At 41.6% G+C, this 18,088-nt stretch overlaps 1 protein-coding gene across 4 annotated transcripts in view; it reads left to right on the top strand.

The window, feature by feature from the left end:
* The window catches only part of LRP3 (LDL receptor related protein 3), a 49,109-nt gene that overhangs the window by 8,676 nt on the left and 22,345 nt on the right, over positions 1–18,088 (top strand). Inside the window, exons 1-2 of one of the 4 annotated variants that reach the window (XM_068693588.1) lie at positions 14,870–15,439; positions 16,720–16,788. The exons of 1 other annotated variant lie outside the window; for it this stretch is intronic. In XM_068693588.1, the coding sequence (XP_068549689.1) occupies positions 16,782–16,788 (7 nt within the window). In that variant the 5' untranslated portion in view covers positions 14,870–15,439; positions 16,720–16,781. Of the gene's footprint in view, positions 1–14,869; positions 15,440–16,719; positions 16,789–17,030; positions 17,113–18,088 lie in introns of those variants that run through there. 2 more of the 4 variants (XM_068693585.1, XM_068693586.1) reach the window with 2 other exon arrangements.

Genomic DNA, 18,088 nt, shown 5'->3' with positions numbered 1-18,088 from the left:
ATCTTTATCACAGGGACAGTTGCCTAAAGAAGGGAAATATTAGAGGCAGTCAAATGTTTAGTGGCTGTTTATTGTAGCAGTGACTATAGGCTTAGGGGAAGATATTTTCCAATTCGTTGGCAAGGGCTGGCATTGCTGCCTGCACATTATTCACAAAGATTTGGATGAAAATGTTTGATGAAAACACTGAGTGAAGCCACATCGCCTGTTAACCTCAGTTTGCAAGACTGCCCTTTCCTATTCCCTGACATACTGTTCTGTAATGTGTAGTGCTTTGACAGGCATGTCCTGTTGCTGTGTCATGCCTCTATAATGTGATGTGATGCTTCTGTCATGAAAGGATTTGCCAGAGTGTAATACATCAGCTCTGAACTTTGGGGTCGGGGGAAACCGTTTGGGATACTGTAGTCTGTGTATTAGAAAACAAAGACATTCTCTGCTAATACTGCTTTGCTTCTATGTAGAGATGTTGGGATGGATGTTTTCCTAGTTTGTAAGTAATTTGCAGAAACAATATGTGCTACTTGTAGGATTGCTCTAAGATTTCCTTTGCCTATTCTTACAAAGTAAGTAATTACATTGAAGTATTTTACTGAGAAGAGAGTGACTTGCCCCCACCACTTTGCAGATCAGCTCCTCACATGTATTTGTTCTGCCAGTGATACTCACAGTTTGGACCTTTGTGGAGGTAAAACTAGCCTGGAACTTTACAGGTAGATATTCCAGAGTATTGCTTAAATGTCAGAAAGCACAACAGAGAGCAGTAGCAGAGAAGAGGCAGGCACTGAGCAATTTATATTCTTGCCAGTGAGGACCTGTGCTGTTGCTCCATTCTCCAGTAATTCAGCTTGTAATTATGTACACATGGATAGAAAATATATTTAAATTTTTGAAAGCTTGATTGTGCTTCAGAGTGAAAATCAAGATTCTCCAAGCTGGGAGATGGGTTAGCTAGAAAAATCTAAATGGTGTGCTCAACTGCTGCAAAGTGGATTTTTTTTAATTCAAAAGGCTGCAATCTATAGCAACAAAACTTGTGGATCTGTAGGACCAAGGAGATGAATAAAGCAGTTTTGGCCATACATGGCTGTTCTGAAAAATGCCTATTTCATTAGTTATAATTGGCCCATGATTGAAAGGTTTATTTGTCATGGAACCTGGCCTCTTCCTTCTCATGTTTTAAATGCACATTGCTATTTTGGCAATTTACGTTTGTTTTATTTGATTGTGAAACCATTGCAGTTCAGTTTATTTGCAGCTTAACCTTCTATTTCTGTTCCAAAGGGATATAACCTAACATGGATTAAAAAAGGTAAGTTTTGTATCTCATTTTGGGTAGGAATAGGTTGCATAGGTTTCAAACCAGTACTCACCTCACTGGATACCCATGTCCAAAGTGTGATTAAGAATATGGGCTTTGAAGATGGACACTTTTTGCATGCCTGTAAAAAAGTGTCTAAATCTATTACGTGTATGTAGCCTTGTTGTTCACTTTGAGGAGTAGTTTAAAAAGAATTACCTGGAGCAAAGGGCAACTGTTGTTAACAACTATGAACTAAAATCCACAGTGCTAACACCTCCTGTATGTAACGCTCCTTTTAGGGCACAGAGTCTTTCAGTCAAATAAGTTGAAATTTAGTATATTTTGAGGGTATTTGCTAATGCCTGTGTTCTTTCTCAGTCTCTGTGCATCATTATGATTAAAAAGATGAGGTTGCAAATGTTGTGGACAGACCAGTGCAACCTGCAATGCAATCACTGCAGGTGAGTGCTTTGCTCTGGCTTTGCTGTGGTTTATCTATGTGAGTCCTGTTCTAAGACATGGCCTTTCTTATCCTGGAGACATAACATTGCATGGGCTTACACGTATTACTAATGGGGTTGTGGGAACTTCTGTTTCACAACATTGGAAAGGCTAGTGTAGAAATCATAATGCATTCAGCAACAACAGAAGAGCCAACATCTTACCCCTGGTTTAAGTCATTTGAAAGGTAATGCCTGAGGCATATGAAACAGGGAAGCATCTTTGATTCCTTGTTGCAACAGGTCTTTTCTTTCCTTCAAGCAACTGTGCTTGAGCTGTGATTAAGGTTTAAATATAAAAGGATATTTTTAATATTAGTTGGTGAGGTAATCAAGAATTGACCTCACTGACGTCAATGGCAAAACTCCCACTGACTGTGCTGTAGTCAGGTTTTCATTCAATAAAAAAATAATAAAGAATCTGATTCATAATGAAGGGAGGAAAAGATGAATCAACCCAGGCTGTGTGGGTAGAGTTTTTCCTGTTATTAACTGTGCAGTGGCATCAAAACAACGAGGTCTGTCTTTATTTGCTGTAGTATTTGTGATTATTCTTTACTTACATATGACTAAACACAATTAGCCCTCACAGGATTCCTGCCAAAGTGTGTGCTGAGCTCTCATTGTAGTCAATGGAAACTATTGAGTACAGAGCTTTCTAAAAATCTCTTGATAATATTTGAACAGAAGTGTTTTTAAGATCCTTAACTGGAATACATTTTTTTTAATGACATAAATGTCGATTAGGTATCATTTCTGGATGATTTTTTAAACAAATGTTCCTTTTAATATCTATACGATATTCATAAAAATATTGTTCTCTATTTTTCTCCTGTAGTAGCAAAATGTAATGGTTGAAATTGTGCTAAGAGCAAATATGACCGTTTGTACCTATAATTTCATGTGGTGTTTCTCTCTGAATGAAGATACTAAAATGTCATAGTCCAGACATAATTTATAATAGTTTCTCTAATTATTGATTAATATTTGGGAAATAAAGTCTGATAGAAGCTGTTCAGTTAACTTTTGGTGCTTATTTTTGACAAATTATATGACTCTATATAGTGCTTTTCTGTTAGAATGAATATTTCTTATCAGTAACATAGAAATTGTCAAATAACATGGTAAGTCAGTTCTGTTTGGCCAGCCCTAAGTGGCTGTTATTTTCACTACTACACTTTTTGTTGTGCTTTTTTCCTTAATTAACATTTAAATTTGCATGTCATTTTTATGCAGAACAGAATTAATCACACAAATGATCATTTTTTCTCCTCTGATATGGGTTATGCTCTTTTATGTGGTGCTTCTCATGGTCATTTGGGTTATCTTTACATAACAGATATACGTTATCTTAGTCGAGCAGCATACTATTATTTCCTTAACTTTAAAGCTACCAAGACTTGGTTTTTGTATACTGTTATCTGTATTAGCTGCATTCTGAAGTTTTCTTTTTATTTTCTTAATAGAATGTCCTTTAAAGGGTAAGAATTGTGTGTCCTTAATCACAATAACTGCACACGTGTGATGAAGGCTGGGATTGTGTAGACTGTACAGCTACCATTACCACATGACATCCTTTTCTTTAGGCTGAGAAAATTTAGCCAAGGTATTTCTAGCAAATGCATTAGGTGAAACTACAGTGTGCAATGTTTGCATATTGAATGGAAGAAGAATACTCAAGAAGTAAGTACTTCTTGATAATACTTCAAAGATACTCAAGAAGAAAAAAACTTGAGCTGTAAACTGATAGAAATTCAGGAAGTCAAAGGCTCTAAGCAGCTGAAAAGGTACACAGGTCTCTGTCATGCAATTTTTTGACTACACAGGAAAACCATTTGGGGAATAGTTAACTCAGAACACTGGGTCAAAAGGAGTATATTCCCTTGGTTGCCATGGCCAAAATCTGCCTTTTTTTTTTTTTTTTTTTTTTTTTTTAAGAAGGCAAGGATAGATGTGCTCCTTTAATACTGTTTCCCATGAGGTCAATTGTCATTTCTTCTGGCAGTCTGTCTGACTGTGGTCTGTGGAAATATTACCTGGTAGATTAGAGAAGAATTAATGAATTAGTGACTGTAAAGACAAATTTGGAATGATTAGAGCCAAGAACTGCTCTGAGTTGGCAAATCTCTTGTAAAGGTGCTAGTGAGACTCACAATATAGCTAGATGCAGTGGTCCAAACTCTGTTTAATATGATGGCAAATAAGAGAAGGACTTAGAAATTTCTTTTGATACCAGCTTGTTGAATCTCTGACTTAATTTCCAAATGATTTCACATAAATTGATTATGCAACTGCTGCTGGTTTCTGTATTTGAGCAACTCTGAACATGGGACCCTCAGGAGAGCTTAAAAATAGATTTAGGGCTGTCTTGGCACCACTGGCTTTGGGCCTGCCTGACACTGATCAGAGCTAATTTGGCTGCAGAGCCCCCGGCTGGTACTGTACAATCTGAAATTCATCCGGGTCTTTGCTCTGTATCTGTTCTTCCCTGTGAAGAACTTCAGCAAGAATGTTCATTAATGATCTCTGGAGTGAAAATCCTCTGTAGGAAAAGAGTATACTTTATTCAGTAAATACAAATATTTCTGAAATTAAATTACTTTGCAGCAGCATTAAAATTGTGAGTGCTTGCACATCAGGATTTGTGTCTTGCTAATGTTTTTTGCATTACCTTTTTGTCACCTGAGCTCTGGACATTACAGAGCTTTGCAGAAAACCTAAGGAGCCCTTCTGTACTGGAATGCATCAAGTAAATTGCCCACAAATACGGCTAGAATTGTGCTGAGCTAAATGTGGCTGCAGTGAGTAATTGTAATCGTGTCCAGCTGGGATTACTGTACTTTCAGCAAATCTATAGACATGGCATGAAATATTTAAAATTGCTTGACAGTTAAATATTTTTGCTAGTGTGCCTCACTTTTGAGAAATAGGAAACCTCTGTGATTCATACCTCCGTATCGGTACAATCAATGGGCACTGCTCTGCCACAATGTCCAGTGACTGCAGGATTGAGAACAAATGAGCTAATCACACAGTATCAAAGTTCTCTGCAGTAAGTGGAACAAGAAGAATTGAATTTGCGATTGTTACACCTTTGGCTGTGGAAGTGGAACCAGGTCATATTGCCTAATGAAACAATGGCATTCAATATTATCTCTTTGGATAACTGTTTCTTTAAGCCTAGTACAATGCCATTTTTATGGACGTAACTAGTACTTTTTTTTTAATATCTAGAGCAGAAGAGTATTGAATAAGTAAGATAAATTAACAATTATTGTAATTGCTTTCACTATTGAAAATTGTCAAGTTACTGTAACAATAATAGTTTAAAATGCATAGGTTTTCCTAACTTGCATGAAAATTACATATAAGCTGTTATATTTTAAGAACTCAACAACATAGGCATGGAAGCATAAAATACTGTTGTTCATTTGTTCCAAGATGATCTCTGGATGATGATAAATTCATAAAAGCTAGTATACAGTGAACACCCAAAGCAACTGGTTGGTTGAGTTAGTAACTGAAAAATCACCGCAACCTGTCTACAAATGATTCCAACAAAATAAATACAAATGTAAGTATAAATAAGTATTTATTCTTTTAGTCAAATAAGTTTTAAAACTGGTTTAATCTTCACAGCACCACCCCAGACATTGGCAAACCAAAGAATGTGTTGCCATGGGAAAAAAGGGCTATAACAAAGGATGTTTGAACACTGATAGCTATAAATGCATATGCCAAGCTGGGTATCATGGGAATTTCTGTGGTATGTATATTCCATTACCCTGAACTCTGAAATCTGTACTAAGATCAAAGTATGTTTCTGTTAGCTACTTTTAATTTAGCATTTGTGACTCTTCTGGTTCCATCTACCAGATTGACTGCTTTCTGTTTAAGGGAATTCATAAGTATGTAAAGTATAAATATAGAGAAACCTTATATATAAATTGTTTCAGTGTTATTGTTGCTTTTTGCATTTCCTTTTATTTTTTTCCTTCTCTTTTCCTTTGGAACATCTGTTTACTTTTGAGATTTCCCAGACTGATAACTCTGTACAGGAATTATATATTTAGGAAAGGCAAAATTACCTGTGCATAATTCTAAGTAGGCAACATTTTGTAAGATTCTCATTCATCTGCTCACTATTGTAGGTACTGGTGGATATTTTTGTAAATTGATCTACTGTAAATTTTTCTTTCTTTTTTTTTTTTTTCCTTTTTTTGTTCTACTTTTCCTTCATTTGGTTGGCTTCTCTATCTGGCACCTTTATCTCCCACTCAATTAAGGGAATAACTGGAATGTTTTGACAGCCTCATAAATATTCTGGGAAGGGATGACATCTCTGGGCAGCAGTGCGCAGCCATGCTACTGTTGCCCTCAAGGATAAATAAACAAATGTCAGCTCAGAGGCGTACCATTGATCCTGTGTATGGAGTTGATGCATATGAAAGAGGATCTCGGTTGACTCTACCTTCAGAAAAAGGGAAGTATGAGGGCAAGAATTTTTCTTGCATTTCTCTTGACTTTGTTTTTCAGGTTTTGACAAATATTTTACCTCCTCTGTTTGGCATCATATTTACATATGATGTTGTGTTATGGCAATATATACAGATATATAGTCCAAGTCTCGAGTCATATGAAGGATTTGAGTCATATGAACGCTTAAAAGTTTTGTGAAAACAAGTACCTGTGCTCTCTTAAAAGAGTTTTGATCTCTGTATCACTAGGTACTCTTTTTTTTTTCTTTTTTTTTTTTTTTTCCTACAAGTACATTTATAGACTGTGCATATGAATTTGCAGGGCTGCTATCTTGTTCATTCAGCTGCTTTCTTATGGTGTGGTTATTACACAATTGTTGCAATGATTTTTCCTTCACATTCTTCAGCTCATTTACCACAGTCTCTTTATTTACATGCTTTGGTCAGAATGTACAACTGGCATCTGTAGCTCTGCTGTGTGTAATGAGTCATAGTTAAAGGCTATATTGGATTACTTGGTTCCCTTTATGCAAAAGAAAATCTGACTTTTCATGGTTATAAGCTTCACTGAAGGGTGAAGCAGCTTTGATTCTTCTGCAAATCTCTGACATTTAGTTTTGTTCCATGGTTTATCCTTATCCTTTGTTTTTTGTTTTCTTCAGCTCTTTCAGGACTGTGGTCTGAATTAGCATGTTGATTTGTCATAATGTTACCCATTTTTATATTAATCATTGTAGAGTTCGCTTGTACACTTCAGCTTTTATATTTTTGAGATTTTGTACACTAATATTAAAAAACAGCCTATGCAACAAGGAACAGAGATGAAATCATTGCACCTTCAGGGCAGACATGATTTCCTATCTGTAGCTACCGGCCCACCATACCTGACAATGTGCTTCCAGTTTTTGTTTGGGACACTGAGTGCTTACACTATAAATACTTACCACTGCTGCTGTTAACAGTTGGTTGAATCACTAATGTGCCAGAGAGAAGTGTTCGTTCATTCAGTGTGACACAGCAAAGATGCCAGAGCTTTTTCTATCATGGAAACATAGCTCATGACTTAGTAGCTACGGACTCAATGTGTCCTGCATCCCTTCCGTTACAAGTATTGGCACACAGTCTGCATAATGATTGAACATTACATCTAAGCATGTGTTGGTATTTCTCTCTTGGTGCTTTAAAATGGCTTTTACTTTTAGTGAAATTAGCTAACAGACTATTGTTTTGATGAGCCAGTACAATGTGATCCTTATGTCCTTGTTAATACATTATATGTACTATGAATCTGGCTGTATTTTCCCTGCAAAAAATAGAATTTTCTAGGCGAGTTCATGCATTCCTTTACATCCTTTCTCATTCTTTCTGTGGAACAGCCTCACTCATGCATGGTTCCAAATTTTCGCTGTGTTATTTATCTGTGCATGTTAAGAAGAGCTTTGCAATCATTTGGGAAATAAGCTGTAATTTGCTCTTTTATGAACCCCAAATCACTGTGTTATGAATATGTATTGAGAACTTATACAAAAAATGCAGAAGAAATTTGTTAGTAATGATCTTAGATGATTCCAAGGACATGCTTGTAGTGTAAAATCAGTAAGACTCTTAAAATAGTGGAGTATTGCAATGAATGAGAAATGCAACACTTCGTGCAGCATGGGCCTAATAGAACTTGACACTTAGAAACGTGCCACTGGAACTTCAGAAAATGTAACTGTAGTTGACAAATCAAGGCAAAGAAACCATAAACTAGTTTTAGGGACAATCCCCAGGTAAGCTGGGACATAAACTATGTTCTCTAGGACTGAGTTTAGCATCTAAAGGAAGGGTTTGGGCCAAATTTTAATGAAAACGAGTAGCCACAACAGTTAATTTTAAGACATCAGTAACACAATGAGGAGTAGAAAAAAATCTGCAAGCGTATTTAGTTGTCAGTAAAGCATGAGGAGTGTGATTATCCTTAGTCTCTGTTGTACTTTTCCTGCTGAACCGGGAGATGGATGTAAGTAAAATGGCAGTCTGTAGTAAGCATACTGGATAGTACAGATGACCATTTTATTCACTTTACAGTGAAGTTGATGCAGTGCTCAGAGTCCAGGCCAGAGTCGCACTTGTGGGTGTTGCTGTGACTTATCCCGGCGCTTGTGGGTGGCGCTGGCAGAGCACCAGCCCCGAGCTCCTTGCTGCACCGCTCCTCAGCTGTCAGCTTGCTGAAGCACACAGTCCAGCTGACTTATATCAGTCTAGGATCTTTGCATAAGTTTCTTAGTCATAAGAGGGGATGGAAGACAGCTCTAAAAATTATTGGTATTCCCAGCCTATGGGTAATGTTACACCACAGATCAGTTTCAAGTCCAGCAGTGGGAACAGTACAGGGAAGCTACTCTGCAGCCTCTCCATCCACGTTGTAGTTGTGTTCAGCACTTCCCCACCCAGTACAAGTGTCAGTCACTGAACTCATTTGAAAGGTGTCTGTTCAGTCCTAATTAAAGATTTTATAGATGCCTGACTGCGTGCAACACCTTTTTGAAATTTCTGTTATTATTTTTAAAAAATTAAATGGTATTGGGGGCTGGAAGCACTGCTGAGCCACTTCATGTGGCTACTTTCATTTGCTCTGATAACAATATGTATACAGAGCAAAGAAAATATTTGTTCTTTCCCAAGGAGTTGATTTTAGTGCACATTCACTTTGTTCATCCTGTGACTTAGGGGAGTTTTCATGTTTCTAATTCCAAGTTGTTTGATCTCCCACTTAAATGCTAAAATAAGTTTGTAGTAACTGATGCAGCTACTGCATGTTTGGCTAGGAATGTACTGATAGTTTGTGATGGTGACATTTTCTTCGGTAGGAAATAAGTAAATAAACACAACTTCAGGTCCTACTGAGACCATCATTTCCCTGAATTTCTGTATGTGAAGAGGAATCTGAAAACATTCATACATCTGAAATGTGATTCAGACATAATTTGGCATTGCTCTTTTATCATTTACAAACAGAAGAAACACTTCTGAGTTGTTTCAGCCTTCATTTACCACATATCTATATATATTTAATGTCAAGAAGAATAGTAAATCCTTTAATGACTCCAGCTCTGGTAGAGAGAGTAAGCCTCTAACACAAGCAAAGCATAAAAGGATTTATCATAACCTAAATTAAATTGTCCAAACTCTGCTCATCAGTAGATATGATGTAACAGGCAAAAAAAGGAATCAGTTTAGCCATCTTAGTGGATCAGGGGACTTACCAGTGGCATGCAGTGTTTTTCCAGTACATGGATACTGAAAACTAGCATTGCTACAGCTTAAATCAGTCCATACATAGTAAATGATAAAGCTGCCGGGAGAGGTAGGAGGTGTGGTGTGGTGTCAAAATAGCCTTTAACTGTGGAGTCACGAGTGAAATAAAATTGGAGGAACTGATCCTGCCTGTGTAAGCTGCAGAGCGGCTGGGCAGCATCGTGGGACTAGGAAGTGGGTTGAAGGACACCAGGAGCTAGGACTCAGGAGCGCGCTGCAGGCACAGCCATGTCTGTTGGCAGGTGATAGCCAAGAACCTCACGGAACAATTGATAGAATTGCTGGCATAAAACAGTGCTATGAGATTACACTTTTAAAACTGAATCATGCTGAAAATATTTAAAGGCAAGAAGGAGAGAGAAATTAAACAGTTCTGCTCTTGGCCTGTTTGTTTTTTCCTATTTTAATTGTTCAGAATGACTTGCTGTCCAAAGGAACTTAATTGTTAAACTGCACTTTATAAATTTGATAAGAAATCCTGATTAACTTCCTCAAATTATTTCTGTAAGGATTAAAAAATGAGGATATTCTGATTCTCTTCTGTAATTATCCTGCAAGATTAAAAACTCTGTCAATAACACGGTTAAATAAAAACGAGACCTAATTTACTTAATGGAGCAGGTTATGTAGACCGCTCCGTTTTGTTAAGAGAGTTAAGTTATAACTATTAAAAAAAAAAAAAAGGCTATTAATGCTGCCTTGATAATAGTTACAAAGACGACCCTTTCAAGAGAGAATGATTTTATTTTTCAAGCAATTACCCTAATGTAATTGCTACTCATAATCTGGTCTGCTTGATACAAATACAAACTTTTATTAAATGTTCAGAGTATCATGGAGGAATATCACAGCTTTGCACTTTCTTTGGAAAAATGCCTACACATCGGTGATCATGCTATAGTATTTCTCCATCAAAAAAATACCTGGATTCGCTTTACTGTAATACCAAGTTGCCTATATTTGTTCCTGTCACATTTAATAAAATGAATGTGAATTACAATGGATTTCTTCAGCTCTTCATAGAATACATGCATAACAAATTTCTAAGGAAGAGTAAGGAAAATAGTTCACTCTGAAGTTTAGTAACCATCTATGATAGAACAAGACAGGAGTAGTGTTAAGGTCAGTGCAGCAAAGTACCCTTGAGGATTTTCTTCCCTTTCAGGGAAAGTGCGTTTGTCACTAAACGTAAACCCTGTTAAATCCAGTCCTATAGTGTTTTGTGGTGGTGCAGTATGAACTCTTGTAAAAAATAAAGCTAACTGTAAACTAAGCGAGCTTGAGACAAATAGCGTATGTTACTACACCTAATGTTTTCTAACCAACTTTTCTTTAATGCCAGATTTCAAAAGAGAACAGAGGTGATGAAAATAGATGGGATTTCAGGCTTGTTTATCTACACATCTCTATACATGCTACCTTTTATTTGAAACTGATTTATGGAGGAAGAGAGAGAAACGCTTAGAAAGAACTTTTGGAACAGGTAAAATTGAGGTTTTACTTTAAAGAAATCTCAACCAAATTAATGCAAAGAAACAAGCACAAACATGAGCTACAAAAATCAGATGCAGAGGGAACTGACATGGAAAATGTAATAAAACTGGATGTTGGCAGACTGAGACAGAGATTACTCATGGACTAGTTAAGGTTCCAGATTATTTGAACATTTTTAGTACTAATATCAATGAAATCCATGATCTTAGTCAACATTGCTAATTATTTTATGATGTCTTCATCTTCACTGCATATTTTTTACAAATAATTTGTAATATCTGTTGAATACACTCAGTAAAATTTTATCAGAACTATTTTGTTGGTGTTATAATCAAGACTTTGTGTGATCCAATTCTGTCAAATGCAGTAGCATGTGTAATGTATAACTTCTTCTAATGAGTTTCCTACAGCCACATGTTCTGACACTGGATATGAAGTCTTGAAACAGCTCCAACTATGGTTTAACTTACAACTCTTTTAAAATGATTTTAAAATAATATGCAAATCATCCTGCAGTGGAACACCTAGAATGGGTTCTACTGATTATATTTTAAAGGTGTGTGGATGTTGTAGTGAGATCATGAATCCCATTGTAACCAATAGATACAGGAGCATATGGATATGTAATTTCATATATACTATTCTAATATATTTCTGTAAAGACAAAATGTTATGACTGAAAACTAGGACTTAAATTTTAAGTTAGTCTTATGTGAAGGCCAAGTATAAGGATAAATCTTAAACTGACTGGATTTTATCTTAACAAGTTATTGGCATGGTTAAAAAAAAGAACATGCACATTGCTTTGCTTTCAGCCCTATATAAGTCTTCTGTTTAAGTGATATGCAAAGATACTATTTAATGGAAATGAGAGATGCACTTTACTCATAATTATCATAAAAAGGGTTAATGTGGAATGTAGAGGTGACTAGATACATTATTTTATTACAATAATAGACTTACTGAGGAAAAACTCTTTTATGACACATTCCATTATTGCTGTTTCAAACCCATAATTTGAAGATTACTGCTCAAAAACCCAGACAGAAATGATTTTACAATCATAGGCCCATTAAAGGTTTAAGAATTGTCTGGTTAGATTAGGAAGAATTTAGTTGTAGAAAACACTGTGTGATTTATTATGCTACTTAAAAAGTGCACAACACATGTGCTTGTAAACCAGGCTGAATGGGCAGAACAGCCAGGTCCTCTCTGTGCTGCGTGCGGGGCCTTCTCACCTCCCGATAAACTTTGTTTGCATCGATCCGCTTATTATTTCTGCATCTTTAGCATAGTGGACGTATTTATTTTAACATTCAGTTCTCTCATCCCAAGTAGACAAGACGTGATATTATTGATCCTCAGGCCAATCATCCATTAGGCATCCATTAAGATCCAGAGTGATAGACAAATGTGAATTACAATTATTATAATTCCATCAAAGGGTTGCTGAGATAAGGCCCAAGTCTACAGCTCAGTGAGGATAAGGATCACCTGAACCCCTGAGATATTACTGTAGCCACACTTTATATTGTTGAAATAAAAAGGTCTAAAGCAATATCTCAATGTGCTGAGAGATGTCCTTTGGTGAACCCTGGTGCTTTCAGGCATTAAAGCCCTTAGCCCTCCATTTCACCACTCTGCCAGAGTTTTTCCACTATCAAATAAGAATCAGCGAAAGGAAACTGGAGCCTGTGCTTTGACTTTAATGTGCTTTCTGCAGCCAACACGATCTGCTTCCCGTAGACTCTCCAGAAAGTAGCTGTCACCACCAGCCCTGAAATAGTTTCAGCCAGGCCTGCTGTTTTCTCATCCATTGCTGCCTTTTCTTTCTTATCTGGTGTTTCCTTTCCCGATTTTTAATTTGATCTTTTTCTTTCTTTCCCTGGCCAAAGCTTTCTGCTGAGTGGATTAATTTTAAACAAGATACAGTGCCATGAGAGTAGCTCTGTGGAGTGGTTTTATTGTAGACACATTTAAAAGAATTTGTATAACTGAGATGTGTGTTTAAAATTGCACTCAAGAGCTTATGGGCAAATGAAGATCATAGTTCTAATTAATATTTTTAAACTGTACAGCACCCCAGGCAACTTAAATATGCTTTTCTCTCCTCTTTTAATCATATAAACATTTAGAGTTGTACAGCTGTTTTCCTAGGTGAGGCGTGCATAATTAACAAATACCTGAAATATCTGAATGGGTACCTGGCCGTGCATCAGACAGGCGTTGTGTGTGAGAAGCGTCATCTTTTACACGCCTGAGGGAATACCTGGGACAGGGTTTGGGAAACCCAGCCCTCTACACAGCCACTCGCTTCCCTCGCCGTGCTCAGTTCCGTTATTATGCAGGATCATTAGCACTCTTGCACGTGGCCTTATCTTTAAGCTGACTTGGGCAGTACCTGATCGAAACCTGACTCAAATGACAACTGAAATGGCACAAAGCTTTCGGTGTGGGGTAGCACCTGTAACTTATTTTGTTGCATCTTTTTTGTGAGAATCTTGTTCGTGGTGTGGGTGCTGCTACACATCGATGCTAGCTGGTAGCAAATGCATGGGCTTTATCTTACCATCCTGTTTCCTCTTACAAATGTTTGTTGCTTTTCATGTCCTTCCTCAGACTGTGGCGCTTTTGATAGGCTCACTCTGCCACGTCTCACCAGAACGAAGAGATGAACCCAGGCCCCAGGACAGCCAAATAACTGAGTGTGTTTCTGTGACTGCACAGTGCCTGACGCTGCTTGAATGGTAGGGAGCTCCAGCCGGTGCTTGTGACTTCACACGTCTATCATTAGTGCCATCAGAGCCTAATGTCAAGTGGACAACCCTTAAATGTGAATTTTACTTATTGCATCATTTTAGGGGGAAGCTGGGTAAAAAATAGATGTTATTGTTTTGTGTTGCTGATTATATTGATTGATTTTTAATACAGTGGGAGAGTTTTTGTTGTAAATAGTATCCCCGCAGACTGTATGCCTGCTGTCTCTAGTGTGGTACAGCCACAGGATGCAAAGATGCAATTTTTTTCAAGCATAGGGAAAACTTCCTGTGTTTGTAGTGAAATACTGCAAGACCTCACCTTTGCCCTGGAGGAGTAGTACACTGTGATATATGGCAGAGCCCTCGTTTGTGCAGGTGAAGGAATGGTGCTGTCACGGAGTCCTGCGTTGTTGGTAGCTGTGGGCTGAGGTAAGGCGCTGCTCAGCAGGCTGCACACACAGCTCATGGCAGGGCAGGGCTGGTGGGGCTTTGCTCCTGCCAAGGGAGCAGCTCTGTGGGAAGATGTGAGCTGTTGCCAGGGCTCTGGGGAGGGCGGTGAGCACCTGCCACTTGGAAAACAGTGGAAAGCTGAGGGAATGTCTGAGGCAGAGTTGGTTCATTTCTGTAATTCGCCTGTACAAGATTCCTCCATCTATTATTATTTTGCTATTCAGCTCATGAAGCTCCCTGTTAACTTTGTGGTCCTGCTGCTCCTCGTGAACTTGTGAGACTTTCCCCGTGCCTTTGTCCGTTCTCAGGGGAGCCCCGTGGCCTTACAGCGCTCCCCTCGACCCCGGCGTGCTGCGGAGCCTCGCTCGGTTCGCTGTACGCCCAGCTCCCCTCAGTTTCGCCCCCGGCAGGCCGGGGCCAGCCCTCTCCGAAGGGGGTACTGCCGCCCCGGGGGCAGCTCGGCGAGGCAAGGCCGGGCCGCGCCGCCTCAGCGCGGCTCGGGGCCGCTCCCCCGGCAGGGGGCCCGGCGGGGCGCTGCCTCACGGCCCCCCGTTAGCCGGGGGGGGGGCTCGCCATGCCCCCGGGCGCCTCGGCGGCGCGGAGCGGGCTGAGGTGGGGGCCGCGGGTGGCTGACAGGAAACCCGGCGCTGCGCGGGCGGGCTCGGCCCTCGCCTTCCCTTCCGCCGCGGGCCGCGCTCCGCCTGCCGGCGGCCCCTCAGGTGTGCGCGGAGCGGAGCGGGGCAGAGCGGAGCGGGGCGGTGCAGCGCAGCGCAGCGCTCCCCGAGCCCTCCGGCCCGGCCGCCGTTACCGCCGCCGCCTCCCGGCGGGCCCGTCACGTGGGGCGGCGGCGCTGCCGCTGCGGTCCGTCCTCCTCCACCTGCCCCGCAGCGCCGGCCGCGGCCATGGGGCTGCGGCGGGAGGCGCCCGCCCCACTGCCGGCTCCCCGGGCGGCGCGGCGGGCCGGCCCCGCCGGCGGCTCGGCGTAGAGGAGAGGAGAGGAGGGAGCGGAGCTGCCGCGGTTCCCCCCCCCCCTCCCTCTCCCCGCTCCCCGCCGCGCTGAAGGGCAGGCAGGCAGGCGGCGACCCGCCATGGAGAAGGCAGCGGCCGCGGAGCTCCGGCAGGGCGCGCTGGTGCCGCTCACCGCCATCTGCCTGGGTGAGTGAGGGAGGGAGGGAGCGAGTCAGCGGCGGGGCAGGGCCGGCAGCGGGGCGCTGGGGGCAGCCGGCACCTGCGGGGTGCGGGGAGCACAGGGGGTCGTGTCTGCGTGTCCCCCTCCCCGTGTCCCCGTCCCCTCTCCCCGCAGGGACTCGGGTCCCTCCCGCCGGGGGGAGCCTGCCCCGTGCTCTCGGCCGCGGAGCCGCGCACGGCGCTTCAGAAAAAAATACCCAAAAAGTTTAGGCTGCGCCGGTGCCTCCCGCAGGCTGGCACCGCAGCAAGGCGGTGTTGCCCTCGCCCCCTGCCGCGCTCCGCTCCCCTCCTGCCCTCCCGGCCGCTCGCAGCGCTCCCCGCCGAGCAGGTGGCGAGCGGCGGCGCGGGCAGACGGCTCCCGGGCTGGCAGCCCCTGCCGGCACCCGGGGGGGTCGTTCCTAGGCTGGAAGCGTTGAAGCCGGCGGCTGGAAGCAGCCGAGAGGCCGCCCGGAGGCACCAGGGCCGGGCACGAAGCGGGAGCTGCCGGAGCGCTCCGCTCCTGCCCCAGGTTCTGCTGAAGCGCAGCGGGGCCGGGGCTGCCTGCGGCTCTGCCGGCTGCTGGCTCCGACAAACTGCTACGGCTCGTGGAGAAAGATGTGCAAAACCCACTGCTGTTTGCTGAGAAAGCAGATAAAGTTCGTTTGTAGTAATCCCCAGGATAGGTGGTGGTGTCCCTTATGTAAACCATCAGAAACGGGTGTCCGTGGCTGGGCTGCTCACTCTGGTCTCGTACAAGTTCTCTTTGACATCAGTGCTTGCCTCGGAAAAGGCAGAAAGTTAAAAGCTGTTCTGGTTACTTCAAATATGTCTGTTTTGACTAACGGAAGTACAACCTAAAAAGCTATCTGAACTACTAAGTTTGAACAGGGGCTGTAGCTGCTGTTACTTTTCTGCAGAGGCTTAAAGGGATGTCAGAAGTGTGTGCAGCGTGAGGGTAACGCCTGCTGTACTGTTTATGCAAAGTTAAAGGAAAGATAAAAGTTTCAGCCAGTTCTCTGAATGTCTTGGGTGACTTTTCTTTCTTGTGGCCCGGTCAGACCTTTGTTAAAGCTTTTGTTATTTAACAGGAATAGCACAATTGTTCTAAAAATGAATAAGATATGATTATTGAAGATCATGTGAATTCTAGAGTTTGAGTGAGAGACCGCTTCTTGTACTTAGCAGTGGGTAATGTGCAGTTGAAAGTTTGCTAGATTTCTGCTTTCTCTATGACTTTTAGAATTTCACTGTCTGGCTCTTCTTTTCAGCTGGAATGCTTTATTCCTATTCCTATTCCTTGCACAACTGACAGTAGTGGAAGTTGAGAAACATGAGAGGTGGGAAGCTTGTCAGGTATTCTGCTTCAGCCAAACCTTAGAATATAATGCTGCTGCTTTAACTATGTTGTGTTTTACTTCCTGCTTGTCTGTCCCTTCCAGTCATCTTTACTTTTTTTTTTTTTTTTTTTTTTTACTTTACTTTCAGTTCCTGCTTTCTTGCTTCTTCAGCCCCGCTTTACTTTTACTTTTTGTTCTCCCGGAGGCTTTATGTGCAGTTTGGTGTCTGCATAAATGCGCTGCCACTGACCATTGCTATGTGTGACCTCAGCTGTACACCACTGCTCCAGACACTGGAACTGGGTTTGTTGCAACTGTTCTTCTGTAAGGCCATTTCATTTCTCATTCTTGAGAAATTCTGGAGGGCATAGAAAGTTACCTAACAGGGAAATGATCAAAACACCAGCGTCAATGTCTCTCCTTCTGCTTGTGGGAAAAGACAGGTAGCTGACATTTTGTTCAGAGGTGCCAAGATGCAAATTTCTCTTCTGGTACAAATTAACTGCTTTCCCAGCTGAAAACTTTGCCCTGACAATTACTTAGCAATCCAAATGAACAGCACAGTTAGTTTCCTATGTGGAGCTCAAGCCAGCTGAAGTGCTTTTGTTCTTGTCTGGCTTTCCCATAATTCTACCAAACTGTTATGAAAAAGAGCACCTAGAAAACTTTGTGGCATACCCCTGGTCTCTCACTGGTTTTGTATTGATGGGATTTTGATTCAGCAAGAGGTGAGAAAACCAGCAGGGAATGGCTGTTCTTTCTTTTGGGCCTCGGAGAGCTTCAGAAGATGCTGGTTACAGTGCTCGTGCAGTTTGAGTAGATGGTCTTGAGTGAGACCGAGAGTGAGGAAAGCAGATGTTGGGGAAAGTACCTGATGTGAAAGACCTTTATTCTGAAGAACTATTCTTGACTGCTGGCTCCTTAGTGTAAAGGAACTTGAAAATGGAAGGAAACTTGCAGTGACAGCCAGTAGATGTTTTGTATTTGCATAGGTGAAAGAGCGTTTCTGAGGGGTGTCTTTTTTTAGTCATGTGCCAGGCCTGGTGTGCAGTGCTGCCTGTAACTCTGTCTTGCTGGTGGTAAACCAGAGCTGCTTGTTTAACGGTGCTCAGAAGAAAGTACCATGGCTCTGAGTCATCTGGTTCCGCTCTGTCAGGCCCTTGTCTTCATGCTGCTTATTTCCATTTAAAGGGCAGTGGCGGCCTTCGTCAGGCTTGTGAGGGAGCCTCTGCTTGGGAGCTCGTGTTCTGTTACCTTGGTGGAGGTTCGGGTAGGAAATGTGGAAAGGCTGCAGGGTGCC

The sequence above is a fragment of the Anas acuta genome, chromosome 10, assembly GCF_963932015.1.
Source record: "Anas acuta chromosome 10, bAnaAcu1.1, whole genome shotgun sequence".
Classification (NCBI taxonomy): Eukaryota; Metazoa; Chordata; class Aves; order Anseriformes; family Anatidae; genus Anas; species Anas acuta.
Note: the sequence above shows the minus strand (reverse complement) of the source record. Positions and strands in the feature narration are given on the sequence as shown.